The sequence below is a fragment of the Moschus berezovskii genome, chromosome 3 (genome assembly GCF_049115385.1).
Source record: "Moschus berezovskii isolate FMDL1 chromosome 3, NW_MosBer_1.0, whole genome shotgun sequence".
NCBI classification, from domain to species: domain Eukaryota; kingdom Metazoa; phylum Chordata; class Mammalia; order Artiodactyla; family Moschidae; genus Moschus; species Moschus berezovskii.
Window position 1 is genome coordinate 21,603,739 of NC_142462.1, and position 21,598 is coordinate 21,625,336.

At 39.3% G+C, this 21,598-nt stretch overlaps 1 protein-coding gene across 1 annotated transcript in view; it reads right to left on the minus strand.

Moving 5' to 3' along the window:
- COL28A1 (collagen type XXVIII alpha 1 chain) overlaps positions 1-16,952 on the minus strand; it is a 193,920-nt gene extending 176,968 nt beyond the window's left edge. The window contains exons 1-6 of the mRNA XM_088833381.1: positions 16,846-16,952; positions 13,562-13,719; positions 12,184-12,740; positions 5,322-5,342; positions 3,634-3,690; positions 1,927-1,980 (exon numbers count right to left, since the gene is read on the minus strand). Coding sequence (XP_088689507.1) covers positions 1,927-1,980; positions 3,634-3,690; positions 5,322-5,342; positions 12,184-12,740; positions 13,562-13,682 — 810 coding nt within the window. The 5' untranslated portion in view covers positions 13,683-13,719; positions 16,846-16,952. The remainder of the gene's footprint in view (positions 1-1,926; positions 1,981-3,633; positions 3,691-5,321; positions 5,343-12,183; positions 12,741-13,561; positions 13,720-16,845) is intronic.
- Positions 16,953-21,598: the final 4,646 nt, after the last annotated feature.

Sequence of the window (21,598 nt, forward strand, 5' to 3'; positions counted from 1 at the left end):
TAATAGGTCAACTCAATGGGGAAAGTATCTTTGACCTTGACCACTGACTGACATTCTCACCATGCAGTCTAAGGTAGAAAACAGCAGTTCAGATAGCCTTTCCCCTTTGAAGTGAAGCCAGATGTACAGGGTGCAGAATGCAGGTATGTTTTCACAGCTCAGGCCAAGACTTGCATGCTAGTTTAACAACACGGCCGTTGTTCTCAAATAGACCATTGTACCCTTTCTCGGAGCCAGCCACTCTGGCTTTTCTCCAAGGGGCTTTGGAATGTTTTCCAAAATGTCCTTAAGAGTGATTGCTTGATTTCAGCAAGACTTAGGAAAATATATTATGTGGCACGCAGTTACAAGCCAAATAAATGAAATGGTCACAAAGACTTACAACAGGTATTTAACAAAACAAAAAGAAAACGTGATGGCATTAATTCAGATCCGTAGAAAGTGGGTGAGTGAAGGGGTGTGAGTGTGTGTGTGTGTGTGCTGTAAAGCCACCCAAGAATACTTTACGTTCCTGCTCTTTGGCAAGCAGGCAATTGGCAAAAATGCTTTCATGCATCTAACTTATTATATTTTTCATTAACTCCCAAACCTATTCTCAGAAACGGAGTTACTGGGATTAAAATTTTGAATATTTGAATGCTTCCTATGTAGTGCCTAATTGCTTCTCAAGATGTTTGTGTTTTTGCCAAGTTACCCTTGCGATGAAGAAGAAAGTAATTTCACCACCACATTGCTAGTTATTATTGTTTCAATATCGCTATGTTAGTTGCTTTAAGAAACTTCTTAAAATTTAAAATACAGAAAAAAAAATGTGAACTAAATAAGAACTATGTGAACTTCCCTCCACCCCACTCCAAAACAACCCAAGAGCCTTGAAGTCCAAAGTTTCTAAAATGTGAATAATTAGCATTAAAGGGCACCTCATTGTCAGTCTTTAAATTTCATCCATTATCCAGTGAAATTAGACATTTTTGTATTTCTTTATTCACTGGATTTATTTCCTCTCTTGAAAACTGTTTGTGTCTTTTAATTATTTGTTTCTCACCTATTTTATAAAATCGTTATGCATTATAGCAGGACTTCCCAGGTGGGGCTTGTGGTAAAGGATCCTCCTGCCAATGCAGGAGACTAAGAGACACGGGTTTGATTCCTGGGTCAGGAAGATCCCCTGGAGAAGGAAATTACAACCCACTCCAGTATTCTAGCCTAGAGAATCCTATGGACAGAGGAACCTGGTGGGCTACAGTTCATACGGTCACAGAGTCAGAGACACCTGAAGTGACTTAGGACATCAGAGGGATGCATTATAGCAATTATCTCAGTGTTCATTGTGTTTGACATAAACATTTCCGTACATGTGTTCCTCTTTATTTTAATTATTGTTTTTCATTAAATGCAATTTTTCTTTAAATTTTCAAATGGTTACATTTGCTAATCTCTCTCCTATAATTCCTTCTGTTCTCTTGAAAGACCATCCCAACAATGATATAATTTTTTAAATCAAAGATTTTCTTTTTTGGATGGCACACAAAGAAAAGAATTAAGGAATTCGTAAAGGAGTTTTAATTCTTAAAACTTAAGTGCCAACAGCAATGTGTTTTGGAATATGTATTAGTGATTCATGAAACATTGTAGTAATCATTTTAGGCCGCCATTATTTAAGAATGAGTTTCTCTTTATTCAACTCCCTAGGTTTCCTGAATTTATTGGCTGAAATGGCCATATGCTTCTCTGTATTTGTAAATACAAACTTATACAAGCTAGACAGATAATACAGGAAGCAAACAGCCTGTATTCTTCACAGGAATCATCAGATTTTTTGGGGCATTGGCATAAAGTACAATGCTTTGTTTTCTTAATTTTTGTTCTTTAAGTAGAACTAGAAGGAGATACATTGGTTTAAAGAAAAGCTGTTTAGTCATTTACCGGGTTTCCTTTTGGTCCTCGCTCACCTTTGATACCTGGGTTCCCATGTGTACCCTGAAGACAAAGGGGAAAAAGATTATATGGAACAGACATTAGTTTCCTACACCTTACAGTAATTTCTTATCAGCTTTATCCCATAAAATGAGAGAAGATTATAAAAACAAAACTTTGCCTACCAAGCAGAGAGTCAACTCTGCTTTCCCTTACTACACACCGGGAAGATGGCACAGTCTCGAATAGGCAGATTCTCTAGACTTGCTCAAAAAAAGATAATGTCTCTCTCTCCCTGATAGCCAAGGGAGAATTTCAAAAGATAGGATAAGAGTTCTTCAGTTTTGTTCCAGAAGGGCATTTTTATTTTCCTATTCTCAAATTACCAGAAATCTCCCTCTTCTGTGAACTGGTTTTGGGAACACTCAATAGATGCTAAACGGCAGAGTTCTATGGCTGTGGACTGACCAGCCACAGTCTAGAGGGTTCCAAAGAGTCCGACACGGCTGAGTGACTATGCACACATGTCCACATATGGCTATCCCTATAAAAACACGGTGCAGTAACCTCTTCCAACAGTACTGAGTGACTGAAATTGTCAGATTAGCTTAGCAATTGTAAGTTTTCTGTTTATTCTAAAACATAATTGAATATCCCAAGCAAACCTTTCCTGCCCATTTCTTGGTGTAACAAGTATAAACTAAGACCGCACAGGAAGGGGAAGTTAAACCTCTGCTCTGACCAAAATCAGATCCTACTGACTGCCACATTTTCATGTGATGCATCTAGTGTGTATTTTGAAGAAAAAAATTAAGAAGACAAACATTCTCTCTTTCTGATGCCTTGATTGGTAGAATGATTTGAAAACGTACAGGTTTTGGACCCAAGACTCAGAAGAAAATGTGTCCAAGTCTAAGAAATTCACTGTGCACATTTCCCTCCTTGCCCCCAAATGCAAGCATCAGTTCAAAAACATTATTCATGCATTTCTGTGACATGTCTCCTCTGGGCTCTTGACCTCTAAGGTTTGAAATCACAGAAGAAGGAGCACCATGGAGGTGTCTAAAAGCCCCTGAGTGCTAGAGAAATGTCTAGCATCTCCAGTCATTGTGATGTCATTTCCAACACCTTCCCAGAATAGACACGGCACCTACCAGGCATTAGGGCAGAATATAAGGGAAGCACACACGTCTTTGGGGATTATCTCTTCAAGTACTGAACCGTGTTAGCAAATCCTGCCATTTATCTCCAGTTGCCAAGTGGTGTCTTGCATTTCCCACAATTCACTAACATCCAGAGCTCCCTAACAAGCTTCCTCCCCACTAGGCATTTTTAGGGTTGCACTTGGTTAAGTGTGAAGACACAGTTAACTTCTGGAGCAGTCACTTGTTTGTAGTTGGTAGTAGGATAAAGCTTTGCCTAGCTCACCGAGGACTTCTGGCTCCAATTGTCGCATCAGAAGAGATGCTGAAATATCCTTTGTGGGAAGAACATCTGATTTTAAGGCAAATCTGCCCTCAGTTCAGGTCAGTAAAATCCCAAGCTTATTTCTTAGGACAGAATGTATCCCTTTAGGAATAAAAGAAAGATACAGCATTTCCGTTTTTGCTGCAATTTGCTTTTCAACAGCACAAAGTAGCCCAGTGTTTTCAGGACAGAGTATCATGGCTAGGACTTCCTGAGCTGACCCTACGTTCAAAGCAGAAATATACTCACGGGAGGCCCTGGATCGCCGGGATCCCCCTTCTCACATTCACAAATGTTGCGTTCACACTAAATCGACAATGAAACACAATGTTAACACACGGTGAAATATAGCATATTAAATCTCATTCAACGCATAACTAAATGGAGCACTCCCTTGAAGAAACTTTACCTTGAAAATTTATGGAGCTTTTGCTCTCCCTATTAAATTCTTCTAAGAAAACTCTGAACTAGGAAGAGCCAGCTAATAAAGTATTAAACTTTAAAGTATTGGCATGGTTAAATAAAATACACCTCCCATTAACAATGTATGTATTAACGTAACATCTACTCGTCGGTTAAAATGAGAAAACAAACATTTTCAGTGAACTTTTGGAATTTCTGCTGTTTTTCATTTATATAACACATCCAGGCTCAATAATATACAATTATCAAATGCTGTTTTACACAACAAAGGACAAATTTTTATTTAAACCGTATTTTATCAATTCTGAGATGCATCTTTTTCCTTATTTTCACATGTTTGAAATTAGAAAAAGTTTTCTGTGAGTCAGGCTTGACCAATTTGAAGCTGGTGTTTTCTGCACGTGCCCTTCCACTCTTCCAGAATGAGATGGAAGAAAACTCCAAAGGCACAGCCAGAGCACTTGAAGAAATGCTGTGTCACCTATACTTTTTGTGGCACAGGGGCCGGTACTGTGTGCAAAAGCCAGGGTAGCAATGACTCTGAGACAGAAAGTGATTCAGAAGATTTCGACTTTGAATGCAAAGAAGTTGTAGAAATAACCAATTTTGTTTGCTTATATTTTCTCTTTTAAGTATGCACAAAAGTGATAGAGGATTTAAAAATCTATATCTAAGTACATCTAAAAGGACTCTTGCCTTAAGTATAAAATGAAAAATTGTAATTCATAAGAAGGCACTGTATCATATTTTAATTGGCAGAGAGCTTTTTTAAAATCTCTCTAAATGGCACATAAAATAGTGATGTATCTGACCACGTATGATTCAGTGAAGCATGCTTCTCTACAAGCTTTGGTTGGCTCCTAAGTATTTTATGTGATACTACTCATAAGTGTCCTCATGTTAAAGAAGCAATCTCTCCAACTAAGTTCAGATGTTCTAACCCCTCTACCTAGAAACATACGTCCGGTACAGCAGTCCTCAGTAAGCTGATGGTCATCAATTGCGCTGAGTACTATCCAACCAATACTGGCCAGCTTCCTTCGCCAATTGTTCTAGTGGCCACCATCAGGGAGGAGAATGAGCTTAGTCAGTCATCAGGTAGCAGGGGGTGACTCTGAGCTCTGTTCATTAGCCAGGAACACTACTTCATCCTGGCCAACTCAAGGCATACTAGAGTGGAGGACCCTCATGAGCGGTGGGTATTGAGGCACAATGAGGATGAAGGAAGCAGTATCAAAGTAAGCAAAAACTGTGCCATCTGCATTATCACTGATTTCCAAAACCACTCTCTAAAATCATTTAAATATTTCCTGCTTTTTCTAAAATTTCCAACCTGCAGTGGATATGGCAACATAAAAGAAATCAAATGGCTGCCTCAAAATAGAGCAGCTCATTTTAAAAAAGTAAGGATTTTTATTTAGTCACACCTTACCTTCTAATGTGAATTATAACGCTGATTTGATTATGTGAGCGTTTTAGAGTAATTCATAGTAATCAAAGCATGTGGTGCTTACCTTCTTTTCAAATAAGATATCCTAGGAGGGAAAAAAGAATGAAACGTTAACTCAATTCATGATTCTGCTTCCAGCTTCTTATTAGCCTTAATTATTCCCAATGGGATATGCAATTTCCAAGAAGAATAGCAATTCAGCCTTTTTAACCTTGTAAAAGAAATAAAGCCCCAGCCAACCACCCAAGGAGCACTCTGAGCCATATACTAATAGAAGACATGAAGGATACTAACATTCATTAAAAATAATTTTCTTCTAGGAACTTCATCCTATTGCATCCCATGTTTTCTCTCCTGTTCCTTTTTATCAGCTCTAGAATCTCCATAGTTTGGCTACAAGCTCAATCAGCCATAATGAGAATTTTCTTTCTTTTATTTACAAAGACTTAGGCAGAATATGTAATTGTGTATTTTCTCTTCTCTGTCTTTCTATCCCTAAGTGCTGTGCTGTGCTTAGTCACTCAGTCGTGTCCAACTATTTATAGCCCCCAGGTAAGAATACTGGAGTAGGTTGCCATGCCCTTCTCCAGGGGATCTTCCCAGCGCAGGGATCGAACCCAGGTCTCCTGCATTGCAGGTGGATCGGATTCTTTAACATCTAAGCCACCAGGGAAGACCGAGAATACTGGAATGTGTAGCTTGTCCCTTTCCCAGGGATCTTCCCAACCCAGGAATCGAACGGGGTTGTCTTACATTGCAAGTGGATTCTTTATCATCTGAGCTATCAGGGAAGCTATTTTATCTTTATACAGATGTGCATTTATTGTTTAGCATTAGAACATTAATTTTAGGGTGATAACTTCATAAAATATTAATGAGCCTTAAAAGTCAATGTGGTCCAGTGGCTCATTCTGTCATAAAGAAACTTGAGACACAGTGCTGTGACTTGCCCAAGGTCACACTCTTGGGCTGAGCTACCTGACCAAGCTCAGCACTATTTCCTACTTAACCACACAGAGATGAATTAGCCAGAATATTTTTCAAAACTACTTTCAATTCATAAGTTTAGAGAAATTCACAATGTGGTTTTTGCCAGACCTTTAGGCCTAACTACCCCACTCCAGTTCAGTGGTGTATTATTACCTGAAAAGTGTACTGAAGATCATGTCTGAATCAGTGGACACAAGCTATGTTTACAGATAGAATCATTACTCTCTGAAGGTAGAATTTATGTGTCAAATTAATGCCTTATGACTGAATCTGCGGGGTAGCTCACACATGATAAAATAGAAAACAGAAGCAAAAATCACTAGAATATTTGTTGCAAGTTGTTAAAAATTAAGAATGTAATGAGGAAGCTAAAGATAAGTCAGAGTTGTACCTTTACAGAAGACTCTGCATCCTTTTAGTTTTGTTTTTACTCTACGTTTATTTTGATACAAATGAATTGTTTAGAGAAGATATAGCACATGCTTTAAGTAGCTCTGGTAATTTAATCAGAGAAAAATTTAGACTAGGAATTAAGTGTCATCTAGGGTTTTCATCCTGTTTCCACCATTATCTAGCCACCTGACCATGGGCAAGTCATATAATCCCTCCAGTTCATTTTCCACATCTAAAACAAGGACGCTTGACCCTGTGGTCTTGGGAGCTGTCCAGCTCTGGCCACAGACCCTATCTACCAAAATCAGCATCTCACCTATGCTCTCTTTCTCTCACCCTACCCCAAAGATTTTAAATTACTAGGCAAAGTAAACCCAGGCTGAAAGCAGATGAGATACTTGTGTCTTTAAGAACTAGTAGGTCAAAAAAAAAAAAACAGAACTAGTAGGTCATGTGGACAATGGAAACTCAGCTAAACTGACAGTTTTAGTGTAAAACAGCATTACCCTCTCCAGAATATTTGACTGTGCCTAGAAAGTTGAAATTTACGTGCTTTATCTCTAGGCTGCCCAGGACAAGTCCTGGCTTCCACCTGTGTTCCTGATATACTTTCCAGACACACCCTAGAGAAATTCTTGTACAGTTCAGCATTCATTGTTTTTAATAGTGAAAAATTTGAAATGAAATATCCATCAATAATATAAAGGATCAATAACAAAATACCACTCAGCAGTTAACATCAAAGTATTGAATTTATATATTTTAACAGATAAATTTCCTAAAAAGTTTAATGAAAAAGAAAGTTGAAGATGAATGCCTGGAACATGATCCAAACTGTGAAAATATTTAAAATATACATCAGAAACTTGGTTTCCTCTAAGAGGGAGAAAAGGAAAAGAAATCTGAAAGAGAGGCAATAAAGCAACTAATAATTCAACTCAGATTGTAATATTTGAAAATAGCTACTGAAATAAAGAAAAATTCAAAGTTGTGTCCTTTATTACCTTTTTATACTAAGCAATATCCTTATCGATTTTAAACTCACGAATATAGCCGCTAGTGCGGCAGATGTGTAAGTTTACACTTTTTAAGCTTTTCCTTTGAAAATTCAATTTCTGCTTTGCCACATTACCCTTTAAATGTATGTGCCAGGAGGCTTAAAAGCTGTAACAATGCAACTAATTATTTTTGGAACTCATTGGCTTTTGTGTTTGCTTAAATTTTATATTTCCGTGGAAACAAAAATTGACCCAAACAGAAAGATAGATAAGACTGTTTCACACAAGAACAAAGCTGCGTTCCCTAAGGACACTTGTAGTCCATAAGCCCCAGTGATAGAGAACACCGCACAGCAAGCTGCTTGGGAAGGAGAGCCCAGACTTGGCGGGCAGAGGAGGAGGAATAGGATGGTTTCTTGGAATTGGTTGGCCTTCTGGGTGATTTTAAATAAAGGGACGCAAAGGACCAACTCATTCATTAATGGAATGTTGTTCTATATGTCAAAGTTGATAAGGAAAAAAGGCATAAAGACCAATGTGGGCAATCAAAGGAAGCGCTGAGGAGGGACATTTTAAAAAAGTGGACAGAGCTGGAGGCTTGGAGAGTAGTAAGGCATTTTGCTTAAGCAGAGAGGCAGGCCATGTGGAGAACAATTGGGAGAACGTGGTCAAAGCCAGAGGGAAGGGCCTGTTCAATGAAAGTCTAGGTGGATACTGTGATTTAAATGAAAAAGTTTTAATAGAGAAAGGACCTCATCAGAGCAAAAAGAAGGGGCATTTTATTAACAGAGTCAGAGTTTTATATAGTAGATATGTGGGAAAAATAGAAGTCTAGACTGGAATTACCAATTTTCTGAGTGACCATGAGGTCAATGCCCTCAGAAGGGAACAGAGAAAATGTGAGGAAGCTGCCAAAGTTACTAGCATGACAGCAAATGGGATGAGAATACAGAACTTAGTAGGCAGGGATTACAAATTCTATGACAAAAATAATAGTTGCAACTTAACATAGCAGAAGAATAGCCATTATCAAATCTCAGAGAACAGAAATAAGGCTCTAAACAGAGGAGGCCTTGAAAAACTGGGAAGTGGACCATCCTAATAAAATAATGAAGCCTAGGATTCTAAAGATGACACAGAAATGATGAAGTTGATCCCTTCTTGCTCTGTGAGGGAGAAGATGCACTAAATTAATGTTTTTTTTAGTACTCTCCAAATAAAGAGACCAATTTGTTACAATTGTTTTTCCCATAAAGACTTTTTTTAAAGTTTAATGTTAAAGGTAATAAAGAATTTTTTTTAATATCCACATACTCTCTCTTGCTCTTTTAAAGGACCAAGTAATATATCCAGAAGGTTGGTTTGAATGTGTTTCTTTAGGGTTCAGTACCATTCTGTAAATCATAATAAAACAGAAACATGAGTATTTTCTTTTTGGAATCATCAGGTCTCTCTTGGGTAATTTAGAACTAAATTGTTTTCAGGGGTACTTACATAATACTTCCTGATAGAGGTGTCAAGGAACATGCAATAATTCCTTGATTTGTCTGGGCTCCTGCAAAATCTATTCACTGTGTACACTCCTGTCCATAAATTCAACTAAAGTCTACTCTTAATGAAAAGAATAAACTGACAATACAAAAAACCACCCAGATGAATTTCAGAATCGTTACACTGGGAGTATGAACCTGACACAAAAAGAGTACACATGATGTGAGCTTGTTTATATAAAATTATAGAAGATGTCCACTAATTTAGGATGACAACTCAGGTCAGTTGTTATCTCAGGAACAAGGGATGCATGTATTGCAAAGAGGCATAAGGAAACTTTTAGAGATGATGGAAATGTTCCGTACCCTATTTGTGTTGGTGGTTTCATGGGTGCATACATCTAGAAAAACTCACGGAATTTTGCACTTAAAGTAAATGAAGTTTTGTACTTAATACAGAAGTAACTTATTTTAAGTCAACTTCATGATTATTTCAAAATAAAAAGTTTAAAAAATTGAACTACAGATGTAATAGATTAGATAAGGACTTTTTCTGCAATCATGGCTGCAATCAGCATCTGCAGTGATTTTGGAGCCCAAAAAAATAAAGTCTGACACTGTTTCCACTGTTTCCCCATCTAATTCCCATGAAGTGATGGGACCAGATGCCATGATCTTCGTTTTCTGAATGTTGAGCTTCAAGCCAACCTTTTCACTCTCCTCTTTCACTTTCATCAAGAGGCTTTTGAGTTCCTCTTCACTTTCTGCCATAAGGGTAGTGTCATCTGCATATCTGAGGTGATTGATATTTCTCCCAGCAATCTTGATTCCAGCTTGTGCTTCTTCCAGCCCAGCGTTCCTCATGATGTACTCGAGGGACTGATGCTGAAGCTGAAACTGCAATACTTTGGCCACCTCATGCGGCGAGTTGACTCACTGGAAAAGACTCTGATGCTGGGAAAGGTTGGGGGCAGGAGGAGAAGGGGACGACGGAGAATGAGATGGCTGGATGGCATCACCGACTCTGTGGACATGAGTTTGAGTGTACTCCGGGAGTTGGTGATGGACAGGGAGGCCTGGCGTGCTGTGATTCATGGGGTCGCAGAGAGTCGGACACGACTGAGCGACTGAACTGAACTGAACTGAAGGACTTTTTCAAATAGTCTGAGCAAAAGTCCAGTTTTGCTTCCTAGACAATGGCCATTGGAAACATTGATACTTAGTATATATCTCTTTGAAAAACCCAATAAGCTGTTTGGATCCTGCAGTTTGTTTGGAAAGCAGCACCTCCTTCTAAGAAATGGCTTGTTCACAGAGCTTCCATCTGAACAAACAAGCCAAAACCAGAGGATGCTACGGAAGAGCAGAGTCATTAGGATGCTTGGTCATTTTCGGTTTCCCCAGAAACAGTTTTGCTTCGGATGTACTGCCAAGAGCCTGCGCTCTCAGCTGGGCAGGAGTTCTTAGGCAGGGTGTGTCTGGAGGGAGTATGAACCTCCTGAGCTGACACATCTGGCCAAACAAGGAGCTGCCTGTCCTGTGTCTTCTCCAGGCAGCAGCAGGTGACTCATTATCACAACCCCAGGGTTCTTTCCTGCACATGCTGGAAACTTCTGTCTCATTCAGTGGTGAGGTCTCAAATTAGGCACAGGCAGGGCTAGGCAGTTAGCCTGACCCCCCACCCCGAGTCCCCCCCGCAGCATGTTCCCTTTCCTGCAGAAGAGATGCTCACATAAGCATTCACCCCAGGTATCTGGGGCTGAGCCCACCGTCCAAGGTCTAGGCAGAACTGCCCCTTCGTCTTCCCCTAATGCCCACGTTTCAAAAGGTTAAAAACAGCAGTAGATTTTGGAGGAGGGATGTTTCTTAACTGTTTCAAGGAATTTTTGCTTGAGAAAACCTTTTAAAAAAAATTACTCTCTTCTCTCCCAGTTTAACTTTAGAGGGTCAAGCATGCAGACTGGGGTCTTTGCCTGGCCTTAAATTTTCAACTATAAAACGGAGATAATAAGAGTACCTACATCATAAGATTGTTGTAAACACTGAGTAAAATAAAACATATAAAGCACTCAGAGCAATGCCTAATACACAGCACTCAAGACATAATCACTATGATTTAGGTAAGAAAAACTCAGCGTCTCGTGCTGAAAACAACTGACAGTAACAAAATCAAAGTAATGTTGGGAAAAAGAATTGAGAGAAGGGACAAAAGGAGCAAGACAATCTCTGAAAGAGGGCCTGAGGTTTTTTTCAATCGATAGAAAAGAGCCATATGAAGCACTCAGGACCTAAAGGACACATCAGCCTAGCCCTCTTGTCAAGAATTTTTTTTTAAATCAGAATTTTTAAGAAAACTAATTTTTGACACTTAACAAATCAACTGCCTTATCTCCAGGATTTCCTCCTCGAGAAATGTGGTGAAGAGGAATTTTGTTTTGATTGCTTTGCCTTGTGTTCTCCCTAGCAGCAAGGAAGGGTTCTTACAACCAATAAAGAAAAGCAGTGATACTGCCAATCGTGACTTAAAATTAGATGACCTTGTTAACACCTAAGAAGCAAAGAGATAGATTTTCAAAATGGAAGTCTGTGACCTTCACTTGAGCATAATATGGAAAATGGTGAGAAGAAGGGTCAAAAAATATTTCTGCACAAGTGGAACGGGAAAAAAAGAACTTAAGACAAATATGGCAGATTGCAATTTGACCACAAGTTGAATACAAGTCAGCAGTGTTCACTGAGCCCATGATGCACAAACAGAAGTCCCAGACGGATGATTGGAAATGAATCCTTCCAAAAATATTCAGCATTGGCTGATAGTAAAGTTGAACTGAAAGTTAGGAATGCAATTACAGAGAATTAGCCTGGTAGCTCCCCAGTGTATGTGGTGCAAACTGTCAAGAATGTAGAGACCCATAAGAAAGATTCTTCTTTCCATTTCAAAGGTAGATTTTTTTTTCCTTTCATCTTTTTGACCTATTATCCTTTCAGAATTTGTGAACAAATTATCAGCATTATAATAAGAAATATATATAAAATCAACATGTTAGGTACCTACCAGGCGATCCTGAATTTTGTCGACAAGGGTTGAATCATTCAACAGGAGAATGGGCACACTGGGTAAATCCCCAGATATCAAGCGCAGTTTGGTTTCGTTGACTACAGTAGAAAGTCCAATGGTGATAAATAATATTCCTGCAGTTCTGGCATCTTCAGAAATACTTTGAACATCTGGATTCTTTGGATGATCAATGCCATCAGTCATCAGCACAGCCACTTTCACGCCATCCTTACGCCCTTCTCTCTTAAGTAGCCTTGTGGCATTGGCAATGGCATAATAAGAGAAAGTACCTTGCCCAATGAGATTCATAGACTTGACCCTCTGTTTAAAAGTCTGTAGATCCTTCCAGGAGGAAAAAGGTGGATCAATTTGGACAGAGCTGCTAAACTGAAGGGCTGCCAGTTTGATGTTATATTTCAAGGAGCCAACTGGGGTCAGCTGAAATATCTTGTCACTCAGGCTACCCACAAAATCTTTTTGTTTGTCAAAGAGAAAAATTTTAGAACTTTCAGAGCTGTCCACGATGAAGACAAGATCTATGAAGCACATGGAGTCTGAAATAGAGCAAATAGGTTAGGCAGCATCCTAGTCCCCACTTGTAAAACAACTTTGCATAAGGAAAGCCCTGAGGCATGTGGTCTGAATTGCTGATTTCCAAGAGAAGGAAGTGAAAAAGAGAGGCACCTTGGAGATCGGGCTTACATTGTAAATAACTAAATCTCTTCCCAAGTCTTCAAATTCTTTTCCTCTTCTAAAATCATGCCAATCAAAAGCAAACAAAATACCATATATTCTGAGCATCTTCCCAAGGTAAAACTTACTTAAAGTGAGTGGGAAAGAAAGTACATTGTAGTTTAAAAATTCAACAAACACTAGACAAAGTTGTCTGGAAGTAAATAATACTCTGCCTTACTCTCAGATTATGGGACATATTGGTGAGGCCCTATCTTGTTTGGGTGCAAATTTTTTTTAACATTTTTTAAATCAAGGGAGAAAAATGACTGGACTCATCGCATTGCCTCAGTGCTGAGGGACAAAGAAACCTAACAGTGAGAACTGAAGGTTGAATCCTAGCTCTGTGACTTGCTAGTTAATTTGCCTGCAGCCTCAAACATGCCACTTCACTTTCTGGGCCTCAGTTTCTCTATCTATGTGTGTGGCATTCTCTGTTGTGACCATTTAAGTGTGTTCTGTAAGTACCCATGTAAGTATGCTCTGTAAGCATGTAAGGTGCCTTATGATCATGTCAAAATAGAATATCACATATATACATAAATATGTAGTTTGCTGTTTATACCAAGTGCTATTTGGAAAAATTCACATTAGGGTTTTAAGAAACTAAAACTAACAAAGATAAAACAAAACATTTTTTTACCCTGGAGATTTTTCCTTGCAAGTAAATTGGTCTTTGAGCCTTTCTTTCTTTGTCCATATATTGCTTGACTCATAAAAGCTGGCAAAAGCAGGAGATACAGAACAAAATGTCTTTTCCACATTATGATGGATGGTGAAAAATCACCCGCCGGGTAGCACCTTTAATTTAAAAAATCAGGTATAAATACTTTAATAAGATATAGAGTTTGCTATTTTTAATTTCAAGCCCGTAAAATTGCAAGCTGGCATGTGGAAAGAGAAAAGGGTTTTTCATTCATATTTATGGAGAATTATCCACATGGAGATTTTTAAAGTTTCTAATCTAAATAAATCATGGCGACACAACCAAATATCTATTAATGAATATTTTTGTATATTCAAAGAATTACATTCAAGTAGTCTGAATTTCCCATTATATTATGGGGAGTAGAGCTATTTAAAAACGTTTCATTCCCACTCTATATGATGACTGTGTTTCAATCACAGAGTCTGTTTGACATTTCCACTTTCTCCGAGGTAGTATCAGATTGCTACAAGGTTGTTTTATCCATTTTCATTATAACTAACTCCTGACCATGCCAATATTTTTGCAAGGGTTGTAGAGAGCCACCACAATTTCAGTCTTAATATTACATGCACAATTTCAGTGAGTTCAGAGGTCGTCAAAAATTGAATTGCCCTTCTGTTTCCACAGAATCCCATTTTTTACATTTACTTTGTTAACTTCGTCTCCACTGGAGTTTCAAGCTGTCCTACAGCTGCATATGCAGTCAGTCAAGAGCATGAAAGCCAAAAAAATAACCAAACCAGATTTGCTAAGTGTTAGCTGGAAGAACTATCGGATAGAAATAGGACTTGAAATCAGGAAGCAATCCCCTCTGAAAGGCCCTGTGAAACTATTTTCCTGGGTAGATTAAAATATAATCCTGTATTTAAATCTTCAGCACTCAGTCAGCCCAGCTATGTACCAAATGCCTTTAAAAGCCACAGACTTCCCTGGCAAAAGAAGACTCATGTGTGGCTAGCTCAGTATACCTGAAAATGGAAGTAAGAAGGCTTATTTTGAACCCCATGTTTTGCATGGTTTGGAAGTGCTTGCCAGCTTGAAGTGTATAGACTTTAGAAGTTCTGGAAAAAGAATCATACTTTCCTTCTTTTTAACCTTGCCTTCAGGGAATGGTAAACTGGGAAATCATGAGCATGATTTTTTCCAGACTCTGAATGGAAGGGGTAGATATACATGCTAAGGCAGTAAGGAATGAGATGGGGGACTGACTTCTTCATACGTGCAAGATGGAGAAGCCCCAACGAGAAGCAAAGCTATCGGACTGGGGATGAATCAGTGGAGGGCTCCATGCCATAGTCTGCTCCTCGAATAGCCTCGATTAGCAGGAAGCTTACTAAGCTGACTTTGTATCAGTTTGACCAAGTGAGTGTGCTGTGTGCTTAGTCGCTCAGTCATGTCCAACTCTTTGTGACCTCATGGACTATAGCCCGCCAGGCTCCTCTGCCCGTAGAATTCTCCAGGCAAGAATATTGGAGTGGGTTGACATTCCCTTCTCCAGGGGATCTTCCTAACCCAGGGGTCAAAATCATCATGTCCATTGCAGGCAGATTCTTTACTGTCTGAGCCACCAGGGAAGCCCCATATCTCTTGGCATTTGCCTCAAATGCAATTGACCAAATGTTAACTGCTCTTCAGACCAGGTATACTAAGATTTGGAGACAACTAGGTATTAGAAGGGACTTCCCTGGTAGCTCAGATGGTAAAGAATCTGCCTGCAATGCAGGAGACCCTGGTTCAATCCTTGCATCAGGAAGATCCCCTGGAGAAGAGAATGGCTACCCACTCCTGAATTCTTGCCTGGACAATCCCACAGACAGAGAAGCCTGGTGAGCTACAGTCCATGGGATCCCAAAGAGTCAGACATGACCGAGCGACTCACACTTTCACATTTTCACGTTCAAAGCTGTGTAGCAAAATGCAGCCGCTGTTACATTTTCAGAGAAGGAAGATGTATAACATCATGTCCCTGGTATTGCATATGACTTCTTTCTTTTGTTGACCCTTGTCCTTAAAGAAGTTCTCAGAAGAGACTGAAAATTTAATTTCATTGAGAACAAGAGAGATTTTACAAGCTTGTAGATCAAGACAACTCTTCAGAAACCTAAAGAAGGGGATTCCCATGCAGGATCCTGAGATGAAAACCACTATTTCTCTTATTTGCAGGCCTCTTTTTGGGCTTTGGAAATGCTGGCTTTGAATAGATATCTTTCCCCTAAACTAGGCACTTGCTCAGACAGTTTGTTGATGTGTAACTATGAATTAATAACCGAAGCCTTGTATATATATAATGTTCCCTAACACAACTGATTCATTAGCAATAACCACAATATCTCATACTTTATTACTAGTTGTTCTGACATTTTTTTAATCTAAAGTCATGCTGTTGCTTTCTGAGATTAGCCAGAGGACAGCCTTACACTTTCTCCAGTTTTTCAGTTCTACTATCGTCCTGAAATCTCTTATTAGTTTAATGTCTTAAGAGCCCACTCATTTTGGATCCCTTTTGTCATGCTTTATTTTGCCTCGGTTTTTAATACTTCCCACCTTTCTCTCATTTAGATGTTATATACAAACAAAGTAGGTTTCAGAGGGAAAGACTCATTAGTTCAATGAAGGAAATATAAACCTCTGTGCTTACTACACTTTGCATTTCATAAATGCAGAAACAATTGTTACCTTTAATCAAATGCCATAGTTTTAGCTTTTTTGTGTGAAATTCATTTGGGATAAATATTAGGATCAATAAATCCAAGAGAACTTATATCTTATGACTTTTTGGAAAGAACATTATCTTTCAGCAAAGTTTACTAATTTTATTCACAATGTTTGCATCTCATTTGTTTTGCCATGAAGATAAAATGATCGGATACTTTATCCAAATCACTAAATTTACCATGTTATAAAGCATTCTGCAGTGACTACTGAGTTATAAAAATGTGTCCAAATTAAGAAAAAGATGTCCCAAAAGATATTAACAGTATAACAATGCTACATAGTAGGCTATAAATTAAAAATCAATTTAAAAATAGCTTTAAAATTTACATTTCTACATTTTAACAATTATTATTTCCCTGATAATATAATTAAAGTAATAACAAAGGATAAAAAAATCTGATAAGCTTTCTTCACATAGTAAATACGTAAACTGTCTAGTCTTCCACAGTTCTTAGATGTCTGAACTAGTTTCTCGTGATTAAAACAAAACAGTCATGTCTTACCTTATAAAGTTTATCAAACAGGAATTAAAGACTGGTTAAGCAAATGCCAACAGTAAGGACCATTGCTGAGGATGGAGCTGACTATTTGATATTGTTCTGTTCTTTGGGAAATAAAAATTGTCTTTGCCTTTAGATCTTTTGTAATTCTCTACTCATGTTTTTTAGACTAAATTAAAGCAAGAGTGGCTAGGCATTTGGCCAGGGTGCAAGATCTGGGTGGGATCAGTGAGTAATTTAAAGGAGCAGTGCCTTTCATAATGAGTCTGTGCTTTCCAGGCTGTTGTATAAATAACTTGGGCAGATTTTCTACAGTTTAGACATTTATTGACCACCTGCCTTTGTTTGTTAGGCCATGTCCTCTTTCCGGTCCTTTGCCTGGGAGTTGCTCTGTAAAATACTGTTTCTGAAGAGCTCTGTGAAGGATAAATCATACCAGCTTGAGTGTGCATGCTAAGTCGCTTCAGTCGTGTCCGACTCATTGTGATCCCATGGACTGTAGTCCCCCAGGCTCCTCTGTCCATGGGACTTCCCAGGCAAGAACACTGAAGTGGGTTCCCACTTACTTCTCCAGGGGATCTTCCCAATCCAGGGGTCGAACCTGCATCTCCTGCATTGCAGGGGGATTTTAGTGACTGTAATTATAGAGTTAGGATTCCAAAGAAAACAAGGTCTTGTTGTTGACATTTAGTCATTAAGTTGTTCCAAATCTTTGTGACCCCATGGACTGTAGCCCACCAGGCTCCTCCGTCCATGGGATTTCCCAGGCAAGAATAGTGGAGTGAGTTTCCATTTCTTTGTCCAGGGGATCTTCCCAACCCAGACTCAGATGGAAATCTGGTTTTTCAACAGAGGTAATGGGTTGATAATTATTGAAGATAGGTGATGAGCATATGAAAGTTTGTGATTCTAGTCTTTCTACATTTGTGATGTTTAAAAAGTTTCATAATCAAATATACAGACTATTGTATAGAATTTAGTCCTGGTTCTCTCTCTTACATGGGTACCTCAGTTTCCCACTTATGAAATGAAGGAGGGAATTTGATTATTTATCAAGATTCTGTCAAACTGTAACATGACAAGGAGAGCTACAATGGTCAATATTCTGAGGTCTCTGTCCGGGAAAGGTGATCACTGTAGTCATTCCATTCTCTTTTTGTCCTATTTTCTACCTGTGGTTACAGCCCATATTATTAATAAATCAATATTTGCCACTGCAAAACATATTGCCAAGAAGCCACTAGACCCCGACACATCTTACAGCAGGTTTCTCTACAGATTGCCTCAAGGACAGGAAGAGCGAGACGATCAGAGAAAGCGACAGGAGTGCTCACGTTATAATTTAGAATCAGCTTTCTTAGGAAGACGTTTTAGCATTTATATCTCCACTTGCAGTGACAGTAATAGCTTCCATTCCATGAACTCTTTACCAGGGGCCAGGCACTGGGCTAAGTGCTTCCCACACATTATGGGATTTAACTCTCCAAAAGCAAGCCATCTGCTCATTGTAAGGACTGCAAGGGTGTGTGTTTTGCAGATAAAGGATGTTGAGCAAGAGAGGAGCTCACTAACTTGCCCATGGTCATACTAATGCTGGAGAATACCAGAATGGGATCTTAACTCAGATCGCTCTGATCCCTGAGGCCGCATCATTAAGTCTGACATCCATGTGAAAAGTGAACATTTTCTTTGCCTCCTCACCACGCAGCAGGTTTTGAGGAACTAAGGAAGTTTTGTGGGACTTTGGTAATAGAAAAAGGAAATAGTGGCTATATCACAGAAGTAACAGTGTAATGACTTGGAAGCAACCACATATATATCTTAAATAGCCTGCAGATGTTAGCCGCATGTTTCACTTTTGTTAGATGAGAGCCATGGATCAAGGAAGTGGCAGTTCTTCAGAAGATCAGCTCTTTTTCCCTAGGGTAGGTTAACAACTTGCAGAAAAATAATACCTCAAGGCTCCAAACAGGTGACTCCTGAGGTGAAAGATGGGACTAAAGACCTCCTGCTTTAGAACTGTTCTGATTGAAATAAGTGAGGGGTCAGAACCCTGCCTATACTCTTCTGTACCCCAAAGGCAGATGTGCTTAGTCACTCAGTCATGTCCAACTCTTTGTGACCCCATGGACTATATCCCACCAGGTTCCTTCATCTATGAGGTTCTCCAGGGAAGAATATTAGAGTGGGTAGCCATTCCCTCCTCCAGGTGATCTTCCCAACCCAGGGGTCAAACCTGGATCTCCTACATTTCAGGCAAATTCTTTACCATCTGAGCCACCAGGAAAGCCCACCTCAAAGGCAGATAGGGTACCTCAAACCCAACGTTTTCTGCCTTTCACTCTCAACTGTGGAAATCACGGCTAAGGTGACCAGATAGATGACTCAAAAAAAAATCTTGGGTTCTGTTCATTTATATAAGGCAATTCGATTTGTAACCAGAGGAACAATGCACAAGGGTACATTAATAGAGCAATCATAACCCTAAAGGAGGGTCTTGAATTGGTACACACACAGACCAAATAAAGGACCAGAGATAACAATGATGACTAGAACAAGACAACTTGGAGTCCACGCCCTTCTAACAGTTGGTCTGCAGCAAAGTCTTTATACAGAATGATAACACACTATTTTTGCTATTACTCCTGCAGATGGCCTAAGTAAACACTCCATAAATACTTGTTGAATGAATGATAATTAGAAGTAGTTTTCAAGCTTTCATCAATCACTTGAGAATCATGATACAACAGATTGCTGCTGCTGCTGCTAAGTCGTGTCCAACTCTGTGCGACCCCATAGATGGCAGCCCACCAGGCTCCGCCGTCCATGGGATTCTCCAGGCAGGAACACTGGAGTGGGTTGCCATATCCTTCTCCAGTGCATGAAAGTGAAAAAGGGCAAGTGAAGTTGCTCAGTTGTGTCCAACTCTTCACGACCCCATGGACTGCAGCCTACCAGGCTCCTCCGCCCATGGGATTTTCTAGGCAAGAGTACTGGAGTGGCTTGTCATTGCCTTCTCTGGATACAACAGATTGCTCTCCTTCAAAGTACTGCTAGACAGGAAATCTTTTTTTGAAATTGTTTAATTTGTTGAAATATTCAACCATATAGAACCTATGTTGGTTGTGTTTGTTTTGGTACCAATGCCAACGTCTCCATTTCAACAGTGATGATGTTTTAGGGTCCAAAGATCATTTAAAAGGAACCAAAACCTGAGATGACTTGTGAATATTGGAAGGTGTTATCTGCCTGGGGTTACAGAAACACCAAAAGGACTAGTAACATATCAGAACAGACTTGTCTCATAGTTGCATATCTGGATAAGACCGAGGTATAATTTAGTGTTTCACAATCTTCTAATTTCACCTACCTCCCAGACTGTTCATCCACAGTAGAAAAGAACATTTTCAGCTGATAAAGGAGAAACCAGTATCTTTCTTACCCAATTTGGAGAAGTTGGTCCTTAACAGTCTATTTTCTTCAGTATAAAATGTTGATACAGTAGAATATCTAACACTTGTCCCAGAGTTCTGGAGGTTCTGTGATTTGTTATCTTTCTTGACTCCAACTCGATGGACATGAGTTTGAGTAAGCTCCGGGAGTTGCTGATGGATTGGGAAGCCCAGCATGCTGCAGTTCATCGGGTCACAAAGAGTCGGACACAGCTGAGCGACTGAACTGAATGGAACTCGAGTCCAAAAGAATAACAGATACTCTCATGTCATTCACCATAAATTAGAAAGACACCCAAATGGTATTGGTCTACTTATTAACTAAGGGAAGGATTCAAAGCATTCAATGACAAGGAAGTGAACGTTATCCTTGGTAATAAAATGTAGGAATTGTGCCATCTCTTACATCTGGAGCATCATGGCTCCTTAACATCCATATATATTTTTTTTTCTTTTAAAAAAAATTATTTTTTAATTGGAGGAAAATTGCTTTATGCTGCTGTGCTGGTTTCTGCCGTACAACAACTTGAGTCAGCCGTAATTACACATATATCCCCTCCCTCTGAGCCTTCTCCCCTCCTGTCATCCCGCCCCTCAGTCATCACAGAGTGCCAGGCTGGGCTCCCTGTGCTGTACAGCAGCTTCCCACTAGCCATCTATTTTGCACATGATAGTGCATATGTCAATGCTCTGTTGATCCCATCCTCTCCTTCCCCTGCTGTGTCCACAATTAAAAAAAATATGTTTGTTTTTATTTGGCTGTGTCAGGTCTTAGTTTCCCAAGGGAACTTCTATTGCAGCGCAGGGCTTCTTTCTAGTTGTGGTGTGTGGGCCCCGGTGCCCCGAGGCATGTGGGATCTTAGTTCCCCGACCAGGGATAGAACTCATATCACCCTTACTGGAAGGTGACACCATAACACTGGACCACTAGGGAAGTCCCCACAATTTTTCTTGTATTATTTACTCTCTGATATATCTATCTATCTGTCATCTTGCTTTATTATTTGTCACTTGATCTGCAGCTTGAGTCTCATATACAACAAGAGGGTCCTAGAACCCAGCAGCAGCATAAATCCTCATTGCACCAATCTTATGACTGTGAAAATCTTCCTCTAAAAATTTCCTTCAGCATTCATATTTTCTCTTTCTGTACTATCTGTTCTTTACTAAGAGCAGATTTCTTATGACAAAACAATCAGGGTGCTCTCTGGAAATTTTTTACAATTTTCCTTTCTAAGAAATATCTGGAAGTGTACAGGTCTTCCTCTATCATAGGTTTGAATGTCCAAGTTTAAAAAAATTAT